We start from the raw sequence: 13,958 nt of genomic DNA on the forward strand, positions 1-13,958 counted from the left end.
AGTGATTTTTTTCATACCTGTTCATGTCACTTTCCTGGAGCTTTCTTCTACACTTCTATGCTACACAGAGATAGGAAGAGTCCCTTGTATCCCAAGGGAGTGACTCACTGTCATGTTGGTTTCAGCACAGCGTGAAGTCACAATAACCTCTTGTGGATTTCAGAGAATCAGTTAGCATTAGTGTAGGTGGGTGTGTGATGTTGTCAAAAATGTCAGTGAGGCATAGCCACATCTGCTAATCCAAAATGGTCTTTCTTTGGCTTGTGGTCAAGTCTGCTCTAAGAGCTCTTATATAAACAATTTTCCTTCCAACTTATGATAGCTCTCAGCATGAAGCATGCCTTGTGACTGATTTTTCCACCCACAAAATTGAAAAGCCAGTATGGGTTCTCAGCTTACTTGTGCATTGGTCAAGCCTAGATACTCATTAGATAAACAACAATGAGCAAGAAGATCTGAACAGCAAACTGAGTTTTGTAGTGCTTACGCTAAATTGAAACCAGTATCTAATTTTTCTTTATCTATACACTGCATGAAGCTAGTGGTGGACAAATCAAACAAATGGTGTACAGTCAAATAAATGAATCTCAAGATTCTGAATTGTGGTGCAATACTGCACACATGATCTGCCAGAAAACTATTTAATAAATACATTGGAGGCCCTAGTTTGACATCTTGATGTTGTGGTAGCAGTCAATCACACGGATTGCAGTGTCTTTCCTTAGTTCCAGAATTCAAATTGCCTTCCTACAGTGGGTTTTAGACTGCTTTACTTTTAATTTTCTTCTCTCACTTTTGGATTTTTTCTCCCTGTTTCTCATTGTTTTCATAAAGAAGTTGAATGCCTTGTGTTACATGCGTAATCTTGGACTGTATTCAACTCAAATAAGATAATAAAATAGCCTAGCAAATATTAACTTAATTGCTGTGATATCAAGTACTATCCAAAGAAAGCAGAGTACTGATTTCCATTGCAGTGTAAAAAGAAATTCGTTGAGTACAAAAGCAAGTTTTTTTATTCTATTGACCAGTATAAATGTTTGCAATGGAAACATTCTGTGATACTCTTTTCATAAGTAATTTTAGTACTATATTGCTAATGTATATATATTTTTTTTATGTAGACAACTGTGAGTTCAAAGCTTTATAGCTTTGAGAAATAAAAATTCTGCAAATTGAAAGTTGTGTTAAATTTCTGGGTTATTGTTGTGATTTGACCTGGCAGGTGGCTAAGCACCGCGCAGTCATTTGCTCACTGTTCCCCTTTTCAATATATTCATATTCAAAATTGTAGCATAATTTAAAAGTTCTCAAATGCTCGTATTTGGATTATGGGGTCTATCAGCCAGTGAGCGTACATATATTTTTGTAGACGTCTGGGCTTCTTGGGAAGTATTCTGACTAGTTTTTTTTCTCCTTGGTTTGTATTTATTACTATTCACATAGTGCTGTTACTGTTTGCTCCAAATTGAAGTGTAGAGCTCAGTCATCGCCACTAGAGTAGCTTGACTTCTCAGCCGTCCAAATGAAAGCCCATATTGCAATTGTGATTGCTTTCACCATGGCTACTATAGCTAATGGGAACAAGGCACTACTCAGCATGAGTGGTATGCATGCCTGGAAGAGCACTGTGAAGTCTTCAGCTCCGTATTATAGTCTCACACACTGAAATATATGGTGCTTGAATAGAAGCCAGTTTCTTACCTTGCCTCTTAACTGCACTGCATATCCAATGCCAGAGCACTTATTTGCTTGGTTTCTGACAAATTGGTTGTTGGGGATCACTGTCTGAAAAGAGAGCACCAGCTCCTCACTTCTAAGTAGCACTTTAAGAATACTTCTTTTAGAAGCAGAGATTTACAAGGGCATGTGAGAAGAAAACTTACAGAGGCAGACTTCTGTCAAAGCCTGAAAGCTACTTGCAGTGCACTCAGGGTAGAATTCATCTCAATTAATTGCATATATTTAGAAGATAGACATTTAAATCTGAGTTTGTCACCTTAGACAGTAAATTGGATTTGAGACTTCAAGGGATACTTCTGCCTAGAGTAAAATATTTATCTTGAGGTGAGATAAATTGTGCTGGACAGCTGCCTGTTTCTTCCTGCTGACTAAGATGATAGCAGAGGTAACTAAATTGGGGCAGATGAATTCCGTCTCTGATGACTGGGTTGGAGCTTGGTTCAAATTTTATGCCAGATAACATCTGGAAATAATATAATCAGACTGTATGCACAATACAGAATCTCTCTGAAATACAACAGCTTCTTTTCCATCATACACTGTATTACCAGCAAAAGATACAAATATCTGTTTCCTGCTGTTATAATATAGGCTCGTAAAGATTCAGTGTTTGCATAAATTGAAGCATTTATTTACCTGTTTTATTTAAATACAAAGTTACTTGGTCATTGCACTTGAAAGACCACAGAATAGATGAAAGCTCAGTGTTTGGGGCCAGAAGCACAATTGCTCCATTCATCAGTTTTCTGTTGTGCCAATCTCTGTTCTTTATCTGCTTCAGGTTCCAGTACAGTGGTCTGATATGATCACTCTGAAAGCCAGGATGACCAACTATGGCCTACCTAGGTACCAGTGGTTGACACACGCTTGGAATTTCTTTCAGAGGGAGGTAAGAAGACAGTTAATTTGTGAACAGAATACACACTTATTTATCTGCTAAAGGAAAAGGGCTTGTTTCTTTTTCTTTAGTCAGTAGATGAATGGAAGTTGAATAAATCCATGTGTAGTGATAGTGTCTTTTACATCACTTGATATTCAGCTTTTTGTAGACGCTAAAGAAACTATTATGCATCTTTTACAGCTTGATTTCCCATTTTCTTAGAAATTATATGTATTATTCACAGGACATGCTGTAGCTTTATCTAATGCAGGTAAGTGGTTATAGGTTTTCTTGTGTTTAAGATCAGTACATTTTAAAGACCTGCCACACACGCAGAAAGAAAAAGAAACATAAAAAATGACTACTGGTTGGTAGTAGAATAGAGGACAGTCATGACAATCCAAATAGCTTATTTCTGTTCAGTCACATGTTTAAATCTTAATATCGTTAAAGTATCCGGACAGATTGACTAGATGATCTTGTAGGTCCTCTCCAACATTGTGATTCTATGACATGATTCTATGATCTAGCAGTACAAGTCAAAGGAGTCAGAATGCCTAGATCTACTTACTGTACATAATCATGAAGCCTAATTAAAAATAATACTTAAAAGTTAGTAACATTCTGTTTGCACTTGCAAAAATAAGAATGGTGCTAAATTCAATTAAATTGCTAGCACCGTCTCCTCTTTTGCCAGTAATACTGGGACACCAACACCTTTTAGGATTACTGCAAACATTAAGAATATGATGTATATAGAATTGAAATTCTTCAGGTAAAGTATGCTATTGTAATATTAAACAGTCTTCCTGTATACTCTGTTAGCTTCCTCTAATGGAGTGGCCATGTCCAATATATGTGGTTACCTGCAATTGAGTGGGGAAGGAAGTTTATTAAAAGCTGCCAACACTGTCTCTTTGGTTGAGGTTAGAGAAAGGGATCAGAATTTTATTTTGTTTAACCATAGTGGGTAAAAACAAACCATACCAAAAAGCTGCCTCGTTTATTCACTGGTTTGCCTGATGGCCTACTAAGATTCAGAACTATTTTTAAAGAACAAAGTATTATGTTGCAGAAACATGAAATTTCCTGAGGTAAAAGCCATTAACTCCAAATGCAATGCACATGCAGGAAGAGAACTCTTTAAATGCCTGTCATTGTGCTGCCTTGGTGAATTGTTTAAATTTATCATTGTAGCACAGATTTCCTGTTTATTTAAACATTTCCTGGCTACACTTGGTTAGACTATATTTATACTAAAACCTGAAAGAAAAAATGAGGACTACATGAGTTTAACATCCCTACCCCATCCCCAGCCCTGGTTATTCAAGTGCTATGTGAAACTTAGTAATCCTTCATATGCAGATAGGGTGTTTATGTACCTGGGGTACTGTATCTTGGTTTAAATGTGTAGGTTTGTAAAATAAAAAGCTGCTTTTTATGCTTCTGGTTGTTATAATGTCATAATAACAGCTGGTTTTAAAGTGAGTGCTAGTATTAAAGTGTCTGCTTCTTTGCCAAAGAAGCTGTGCCTTAATTCTTCAGGGGGAGAAGAACTTATTTTAAAAGTTAAATTCCCTGTTTTCCATCTGTGAGCAGAGGAATGATTTTGAGAAAGTTTGAAGTGGTCTGGAAAGGCTCCTCCACCACTCCTAGCGAACTGATGGAGTCTAATTTTTGTTTTGTTTATTCATAATTCAGATACAGAATGTGTGAGCATGATATGTATTTTATGCTTGAATGATCACACTGCATGAGGCCCATCTCTAGTCAGCATTATCATTCTTCTAGTTCCTGAAGAGTCAGCTCTGATCGTCTCTGTCTTTATTCTTCTGCATCTTTTTCCCATCTGCTAAAGATGGGAATTGTATTCTCCACCCACACCACCATCATGTCCCTTGCTGGTCTAATATCAAAGCTTTACCAATGCTAATGAAGATAGGAAGGGTTATTTCAAGTCAGGAAGGAAGAACTGTCAGGGGAAAAGAGAGATTTAAGAATAAGAAGAGGGTACTCAGTGAGGTCCTCTTTACAGTTGCAATGAGGAGACAGAGCTCGAGCTTTCATTTAGAAAGTGTTGGAATTCCTGTGTTGGAATTCAGGGAGGATTTTGGCTGACTAAAGAACTGATAAAGCAGACATTGAAGCTGTGGTGAAAGTCAGAAAAGGGAAGAAGTGAGATCTGTAAGAGGACTGGTGTGCAAGCGTCATGTCTGGGCACTGTTTGATTGTGACTGAGAAGTGAAGCAATATACAGGAGTCTGACTCTGAGGTGGGAAAATGTTGATTATGTGGGTTATTACAAGGTGATGAAGTGCAAATAAAGAGGAGGTGAGGAGGACATTCAGACAGACAGCACCATTTCGTTCCTCCAGCAAGGCCTTTTCTCAGTCATATCAACTCCCTATCTGATGCCAAAAAAACAATCTGATACAGCTGTTTCAGCCATTTTTTATGTGAATGCAGCTGGGAATGTGGTAGGCCAGTCATTCAGCTTTAAATCTCCTGGTGTGCTTTTCAGAGAAGATGACAGGTTGTTAGTCCTGATGGCTTTTTACAGCCAATTATGGCTCATCTGCTTTGCAGCCAGAGTCCCTACTTTTATGCTCGATTCTGTCGCAGTGTTTATTTTAGCACGATACCCTCTTCTTCTGTTTTTCCTTTCAGTATTTGTGATTTCTGTACCTTTTTTTTTTTCTTTCTCTATTTTCAGATAAATCTTCTGTATGTTTTTTCTCATCTGTTTTTCAACAGGTATGTCCACAGCTGTAGCCTGGCAGGAATTGTCCTTACTACAAAAGTGTTAATAATCTTTTCCTACAATTTACGTTCACTGTTCATTACAGTCATTCTTTGACATGAAATTATCATGTGTTCCTCACTCTAATACAAATAGCAAAACTGCAGAGTAGGACAATTTATGTGAAATGTCCTTATAGGAAATGGTAGGGCTGTAAAGGACAAGAGTATTACTGGATGTTTCTAAGATGTACATTGTTCACTGCATTATTTCTTTCACACCATTTTTCTGTCAATGTACAGAAGAGGAATACAAAGAAAATTCTTGTGAATATTTTGGTCCTATTTAAATATTTCAGAAGATTTTTGTAGGAATTTATTTAGCTTGTTTGATGACTTACTTTTATGAAGAAGTAGTATAATTATTGCTGATCTTGGCTAATCCTTCCTTTGCAGTTTAAATGTTGTGGGGTGGTGTACTTCACAGACTGGCTGGAAATGACAGAGATGGACTGGCCGCCTGACTCCTGTTGTGTCAGAGAGTTCCCAGGATGCTCTAAGCAGGCACATCATGAGGATCTCAGTGACCTTTATCAGGAGGTAGGATTTAAAATGAGGATTTTTCAGAAAGCCTTATGCATTCTTCTGGTGCATTTATGTTTCAGTCTTACCTTATTTGTACAAATTCTGCTGTGTCCTAGATCAGAAACTACATGGGATATTTCTCAGTACTTTTAAAACTTTTCTGTATAGGAAAACTCAATAAACTCTCTCAAAAATCTAGAGTAAGATGAGAGAAAAAAAACCTGACAGTTCCTCTGTCTGTATTAACAGAAAACATTTCTACAAGACCCTTAATGTAGTGAATGGAAACCTCAGTTCTTTAGTTTAGCAAATAAACTTTAGCTATTGGTAATGATAAAACCTGGGGGAAGGTGATTTGTGTGTCTACCAGACTGCAAGAATGTCCAGTTGACTGAGTTACATGGGCTAACTTTCTCATAAAACAATTATGATCTTACAAGCTGGCCAACTTCTGGGTACTGAGAGAAGAGAAACTGAACACAAATGTTTCAGGCTGACTCAGGCACATCAACATGCAGTTTAGTAGTAGGCCAGCACTCTTCTGCTTCTTTGGGTGGCCACCAGTATAGCTTAAGTAATTTCTGAGACAAAGATGTTGTGAGATCTTTTTCTTTCTTTAACTTAAGAGTGGAGGATGAATAGCAATGCACAACTCAGCTCTTCTGGGTGTAAAATTGATAATGAATCCTGAACCATGCCTGGAACAGCATGCTGATTTTTTTGTTTGAAATCTGAATAGAAATTAATAGTAGAACAAGTTCAGACTTTGAAGATGGACATCTGTGATGCTGACAAGTTGCCATTCATGATTTTTCCCAAGTTGCAGACCACATAGGTCAACATTTGAACTTATAATGTAATAATTATCTTTGTCGCTTTTGGAAGGTAGAGATGGCAGCTGTGAGGAAAGAGGAAGAGATTATTCTGTACAAATCATTCAGGTCCTGAAATCATCCAGCACATTCCAAACGGACAAATATTAAAGCTGCTAGATTCAATGTGAAGTCCTACAGTAAAAAGATGGCTATGGAAAGAGAATCAGAGATTCAGTAGAAGTAAAATGACAAATTCATCTCAGTCAATTAGTTACAAGGATCTGAGAAGATGTGTGAAAATTAATAATGAAAAATGATGTTGTGGAGTCCTTCTTAGTATTTCAGGAAACCAAAAATTTGCTTTGTTTCCTGTGATGGATAAAATTGTTTTGTTGCATCTGTGCTATAATTTTCTGCTAGGGTCTATGAGCTCTTTGTGGTCTAAATTGAAGTCCTTTAAAGTAAAATTCTTGAGGAAAGAAAGGTGGCCTACTTCAAGTTCTGCCTGAGAGTATTTTTGACACAGTTGTGTTTCTGCTGATGGACTTTGAAAGGTATTTAAAAAAAAATCTTCTTAAACTGCTTTTATTCTGATAAACTTCTCCTTTGTGTAATTTGTAGAAGAAATGGTGCTTACATAGTAGTTGTGTGGGAAGTGCATGAGAGAACAGAGTAGCCTCGGGGGTTTGATTTGTCTGAGGGCAAGAGGATGTGTACTAGTTTTGTGATAAGAAACTGTAGCTTAAATAAAACAGTTGGTATGAGTTGATATCTTCAGGAAAAAAAGTCAAAATTGCATGTTTTCTAGCATAATTTTGTGTGCGCTCGAAATTCAAATATATAACGGATCTGTTGAATGTGATACTGATGATTTATCTGTTCTCTTCTGCTCTGAGAAGTGGCTTATTTAAGATCTGGTCATTATTCTATTGGTGCTATGGTGTTTCAGTAAGTCATAAAAATGTGCTTTGTTTCCATTTTAGCACTAAAAATATCAAATGATCTGTAGAGTAAATGTGAATCAGACCTTTAATCTGTAGCTCCATAAGAGTTCGCAGCTAATATTCTTCTGAATGTTCACCACAACATTTTATAGTATTTTTGAGGTGTAAACAAGAGCTTTGAGCTTAATGACAGGCTTCTGCTTAACAAAGTATATTTATGTTATCTTTAAATGCAGACTACCAAGTATGAATATGTTGTATAAGCAGAAATAAAATGCGTGTGAGGATAATGGGTCACTTCATATTTCTCAGTTTTGAAGCTGATTTTGAACATGTATTAGAGCAGAACTGTAACATCATTAAACAGAGGGAGACAGTCTATCTAGATTAAGTATAATTTGTCTCAGTTATGTGCCTGTTCTGCAGAAGATGCCAGCGCTAATGTTATTGCTGTTTGTTAATGGATGTTTCCTCCAGGCAACAAATGAACTGAATCTGAATATTGCTGTGGTTGAACATTTTTAAGCTGTGACCAGCTTGTACCTTAATCCTTTAAAGTTATCAAAGTATTAAAATGCAGCCAGTTTCTCTGTAATTAAAAACAAATTTGGAAAGTAACATAATTAAAACACTCTTTTATCCAAGAAAGGAAAAAAGACACCAGCATGATGAATTTTGTTCTTTATCAGTTACATAGTTTTCGCTACAGTTCTTCTTTTTACAGATTTCAAAAAATCCAATTTTTCTCCTTGTTCTTGTTTTCTCCAGTCTCTAAACTGTGTTAATTGAAATAAAAAACAAAAAAAAAACAAAAAAAAACCAAAATTGATGAAACAGTAAAATACATTAAGATCCTTTATCTTAGGTACAATTATTATGTAGTACATATACCCAAAATGAGGAACTGTTGGCTGCAATGTGAATTTAGTGTTTCAGTCAAGAATCGGGCCTTTCATGAAATAAATTGATGACTGCAGCATTTGAAACAACAGGCTTTTGGGAATGTCAGTGTGATTGAAAAGTATTAATTATCACATGCTGTCTTCAGTTTCTGTCATTTAGATCAATTGCTTTCTTTTCATAGAGAAGCTGTAAGATGGATGTGAACACAAAATTGTTGTGATGGTTCTAGGAGGTCTTCTGATGGGACTAATGCCTCCTTTGTATTATCCTATCTTGGCTATTATCATGATTAATTATTACTCTGAATTTTCCCTTGCTGGCTGTGTTCCATTAATTTCTGTACTCTGAAGTCCTGTAAGGTTTACCATGGGCCGGAATAGCTAAGGGCTCACTTTTCAGTCATTTATCCTTTTTAAGACACCAGCTTTTCTGATCAGCAAATAGCATACTGTGTTTGCACTGTTGTTCAGTAGTCCTCAGAGCCGGTGTCTTTGTGGGTTTTTGCTGACTTTGAGGGGCTTGAGAGACTTATCCAAACCTTGTGCAGCAATTATTGGCTCCATCAGTAAACAGGAGTGTGTGCTGATGTTTTGAAAAGAGCTGAGCAGTGAAAGAGTGATTATTCTAAATTTCCATTTTTAGGAAACATCAATTTGTTATCTTTAAAATTCATTCCTATTCTTCAGAATTTTCTGTGTAAATTCTGTAAATAAGTGCTTTGAATTTGCAGCTGCCCAGAAGCAGTGGGGACAAGTGGTGGGTATAACCATCTTCCAATGGATTGTGAGGAGAGTATGATCTTTGGAGCTCCCTGCTTGAGTTTGTGCAGACCAGATTGTTGTAGCCACACTTACAAAACAAAACAAGGCAGTAATGCAGCAAAGTGACTTTAAAGCTTCAAATGTCTGCAGAGTCTCAATGGGAATAAGTCAGCAAGACAGGTGTTGGTACTTGCTACATCTAGCACGGACAGCTAGTAATATGAAGATAGTAAAATGATGGGTAAATAGCTGGCATCTGATGGGTTGGGCTTAAAGGGTTACATTAAATGGGGTTACCTCAGGCTGGCAGCCATTCTTTAGTAGGGATCTCCAGGGCTCCATTTTACTGCCAATTCTCTTTAATGTTTTCATCAATAACTTTATTGCAGGACTCAAATGTATACATAGTAAGTTTGCAGAGGACACTACATTAGGGGGAGCTGTTGACTTCCTTGAGGGCATAGATATCTTAACAAGTTAGAAGACTGGGCAATATCAAACAGCATGAGATTTAACAAGAACAAATGCTAGATTCTGTACCTGGGACAAGACAGCCCTGGATATATGTACAGAATGGTGCACAGGAGGCTGTAGAGCAGACCTGCGCAGAGGGAGCTGTGGGATCTGTCTGGCAGCAAGTTGAACACAAATCACAGTGTGCTCCTGCAGCCAAAAGAGTCAACTACATCCTGGAGTGCACCAGGCCCAGCATGGCCACTGAGTGCAGATTTGGTGCACCACAATATGAGAAGGATATAGTGTCCAAAGGAGGGCTACGAAGATGAGGAAGGGTCTAGAGGGCAAGGTGTATAGGTCCATTGGTTTGCTCAGCACAGAACAGAGAAGCTGAGGAGAGGCCGTATGGCGTCTGCAGGTACTCATGGGGAGTGGAGGGGCAGCGCTGTGCTCTGCTCTGTGTGACAGTGACAGGGCCCGAGGGAACTGCATGGATCTGTGTCAGGGGAGGGGCTGCTGGGGGTTAGGAAAAGTTCTTCACCAGAGGGTGGCTGGGCATTGGAACAGGCTGCCCAGGGCAGTGATCACAGACTGGATTTTGGGTGCTGTTGTGCAGAGCTAAGATTTGGACTTGAGTCCAACTTGAGTTAAGCCTTGGGAACTGCAAGTCAGATAATATTGACTAATCACTTTCTGTCTATTTTTGTTTCATAGGGATGCGGTAAAAAAATGTACACTTTTCTGAGGGGGACGAAGCAATTGCAAGTACTGAGATTTCTTGGAATCTCTATTGGAGTAACACAGATTTTGGCTATGATCCTCACTATTACTTTACTGTGGGCTCTCTACTATGACAGAAGAGATCCTGGGGCAGATCAAATAATGTCCCTGAAGAACGATACCTCACAGCAACTGTCATGCCATTCTGTGGAGCTACTGAAACCAAGCCTAACAGGAATCTTTGAACATACATCTACAGCAAACAGCTTTAATACACACTTCGAAATGGAAGAATTGTAGAATTGTAGGTGATACAATTAATCTAAAAAGTTACCAGGGTTTTAATTGTGTTTTTTGTTTGTTTGTTTGTTTGTTTTAAATTTTTTATTCTGTTCTATTAAGTATGCAAAATCGACCAGTCTTCCTGTGCTTCCAATACCAGTTAATGATTGATAAAGAGGCCTCTGTAGTAAGACAAATAAGCAACTGTCTGCCTTTCAGCCTCTTAAAAGAGCCATGAAACAGAATTAGTTTTGTTTTCTTGTTTGTTTGTTTTTAAGGCATTCATTCACAGGGCACAGTAACAGTAACTTATTGTTACAAGATGTGTAAAATACTGATGCATTCACACGTAGATGGACAGAACCTCTAAGGAAGCATCAAGATACTTGTCTTCTGAGATGACTGTGCGTTGGACAAACTAAATGTGACTTTACTGAAATTGACTTGTGCATTTTTAATAAGCCATTTGGAAAATGTGTTAAAATAATCAGGGATCTGTGTATATAGAATTGTGTGTTTTTGTGTGTGCATGGATGACAGAACTATAATTCAAGTAAATACTTGGATTTAAAAAAAATTGCAAGATCTGTAAAAAGGACAAGATTTTCTTTTTCTAACAAAACCTCTATCTTAGTTATTATTGTTAAAGATGATCTAAAACTTATATTTTTATGTAACTATGTGACTAATTTTTAAGTTTAAATGTATTAAAGAGGGATTAAAAGCAAAAATATGATTCTGGACAATAGACTTTAATTTTCTGAGTACTAGAGAATTCTCATTTCAAACAGTTTGTTCTTTGGACTGCTTCTTAGTAAAAAGAAAAGAACAAACCTAAGCATTCTTTCCAAAATGGGGATCAATATAGAGTAGCACATTTTTATAAATAAATCTTTTATTCTGTCTGTGATTCCCATGGAGAGAGAAACAAAAGACTACAAGGGGAATGCTTGTAGTCATTCAATTCCGGATGCTATTGAAGTAATTGTAAAAGTTCATAAGGAGAAATTATACTTTGGCTTGTACTTCATTAAGAGATCTCTAGCAGCTTAAAATGCCAACTGGAAACAGCATTAAAATGTATTTATTGAGGTGGGGAAAGTGCATTTTACTGTATTTTTATGAACAATGTTTATTTCATAGGATTATTTTTACATTCGGCCACGCTCCAGAAATATATATTTGTTCCACTGAGTACAGTAGTTTGTGGCAAATGGGTTTTTACATGCTACATTTTAGAAATACTTGCTTTGTTTTAGAAATTTGTAAAAGAAAAGAAAATCAAGGTGTGATTTGATAGACAATAAAATCACTATTGTCTTAAATTCCATAGTGGCTTTTTTATTATGAAGACAGTGCGTGAATGCTTTGGTGACATTTGGGAAGGTTTTCCTGCTAATGTGATTTAATTTGATGCGTCTTTACCCATTCCACTTATTCTGTCATGAAGAAACTGAACTGTGAAAATTTTAGTTGCTTTTTTATTGCGTCTACGAAAGCTTCCAATGGATGGTGAAATTAAGCTCTTCAATTGTGTGGGATGTTTGTTTTTCAGCAGTCTACCTGTGGGTGTAATTACTTCACAGGTACTGTTGCAAGCAAGATTACCTTTTGCTTTTGTACCTCCCCTACAGAGATGCTAATATTTATTTTGGGAGATTAGAAAAAAGATAAGGGATAGAGCTTCCCATTTTTTTTTTCTTTGCTTAAAATGACTTTCCAAGAAATACACCTTTATGCACCTTTCAGAAATTCATATGCCCAAAATTAATGCACATGTCCAGAAGATTTCTGTGTCCCCCTCCCCTTCCAGTTAGCCAGGGCGGCATTTCTGTAGCTACAGACAAGATTCCATGTAGGAAAAAAAAAGACATGTCCAAGATATGGTGACCTGCAGTCACTCAGTGGGTTGGGCCAGTGCTGCTTGGTTTTCATTCCTCCTCAAAACCAAAATGAACAAAATCACATCAGCCAAAAGACAGAAAGTCAAACCACAAACTGTGTGGTGGATTGCAGTTTGTTGGATTGGGATTTTGTGCATTTTTGCCCCTCACTGTTGTGGTTGAGGAATCATAAAACCATAGAGTCACCCAGGTTGGAAAAGACCTCCAATATCATCCAGTCCAACTGTTCACCTACCAGCTACATTTGTACACTAAAACAAGTCCCTCTGTAAAACATCTAAACATTTCTTTAATGCCTCCAAGGATGGGGACCATCTCCCTGGGCAGCCTGTTCCAGTGCCTGACCACTCTTTTGGAGGAAATTTTTTTCCAAGTGTCCAGCTTGAATCTCTCCTGGTGCAACCTGAAGCCATTCCCTCTAGTCTTCTATTGCTAGTTACGTGGCAGAATTGCCACAACATTCTTACAGTTGCCTCTTCTTCTTCATACTGAACAATCCGAGAGAATGGGGATACTTCTTAGGAGGCAAAATTTGCTGTTCCTGGTCTTTGGACAAGATCTTGCTGTGTCTGCCAACAGAGCGTATAACAAGGCTTTATGGAGGAAACGTAACTGTTTTCTCTTTGTAACTGTGGATTTTGTAATAGTACTCTGTAAATCTAAGGGAAAATTATAAAGAATTAATAGTAAAAAGAGACACTGTTGGTGACAGTGACTACACAGTTAAATTATGATTCAGGGAGGGATTTTAAAAATAGTTTTTAAAGCTTTTACCACTAAAGCATTGTGTTTAATTCACGTGAAATGAGATTGCATCTAAAACTGCAAAATCCAGGTATAATCTACTACATTTCTTTAAAAGCTCAGGATATCCTAAATACATCAAAATTTTTATTCATCTATTTGCATTTATTCATTACTCCCTCCTTTTCTTTGCTCCTTGTGCCTTGATACCAAGAAAATGAGTACTTGAATAGTAAATTGATACATAATACGGGCAAGTGAGAAATCAAAACCACTAGGTAATAAGGTATATCTTACAGTTCCATATGTGGGTGTTGTTCACTCCTGACCGCTGTTCTGGCTCTCCATTTACATATCCAGTATCATTTTTGCTGTGTAGTTACTGCTAATTGCTTTTCCAGAGTACCTGAACATCCTCGGATATTTCCATGGTCAATGGCAAAATGTACTCTTGTGGGCCCCAGATACAGGCAAGTGAGCAC

General features: G+C 37.3%; 1 protein-coding gene across 9 annotated transcripts in view; it reads left to right on the top strand.

Moving 5' to 3' along the window:
* TSPAN12 (tetraspanin 12) overlaps positions 1 to 12,153 on the top strand; it is a 43,066-nt gene extending 30,913 nt beyond the window's left edge. For 7 of the 9 annotated variants that reach the window (XM_015853413.3, XM_085527186.1, XM_015853403.3 and 4 more), the window contains 3 exons: positions 2,525 to 2,632; positions 5,819 to 5,962; positions 10,541 to 12,153. In XM_015853413.3, the coding sequence (XP_015708899.1) occupies positions 2,525 to 2,632; positions 5,819 to 5,962; positions 10,541 to 10,846 (558 nt within the window). In that variant the 3' untranslated portion in view covers positions 10,847 to 12,153. Of the gene's footprint in view, positions 1 to 2,524; positions 2,633 to 5,336; positions 5,378 to 5,818; positions 5,963 to 10,540 lie in introns of all 9 variants that reach the window. The other 2 variants (XR_014938789.1, XR_014938799.1) reach the window with 1 other exon arrangement.
* Positions 12,154 to 13,958: the final 1,805 nt, after the last annotated feature.

The sequence above is a fragment of the Coturnix japonica genome, chromosome 1 (assembly GCF_054131305.1).
Source record: "Coturnix japonica strain WE chromosome 1, WE-NBRP24, whole genome shotgun sequence".
In the NCBI taxonomy this organism is placed as follows: Eukaryota; Metazoa; Chordata; class Aves; order Galliformes; family Phasianidae; genus Coturnix; species Coturnix japonica.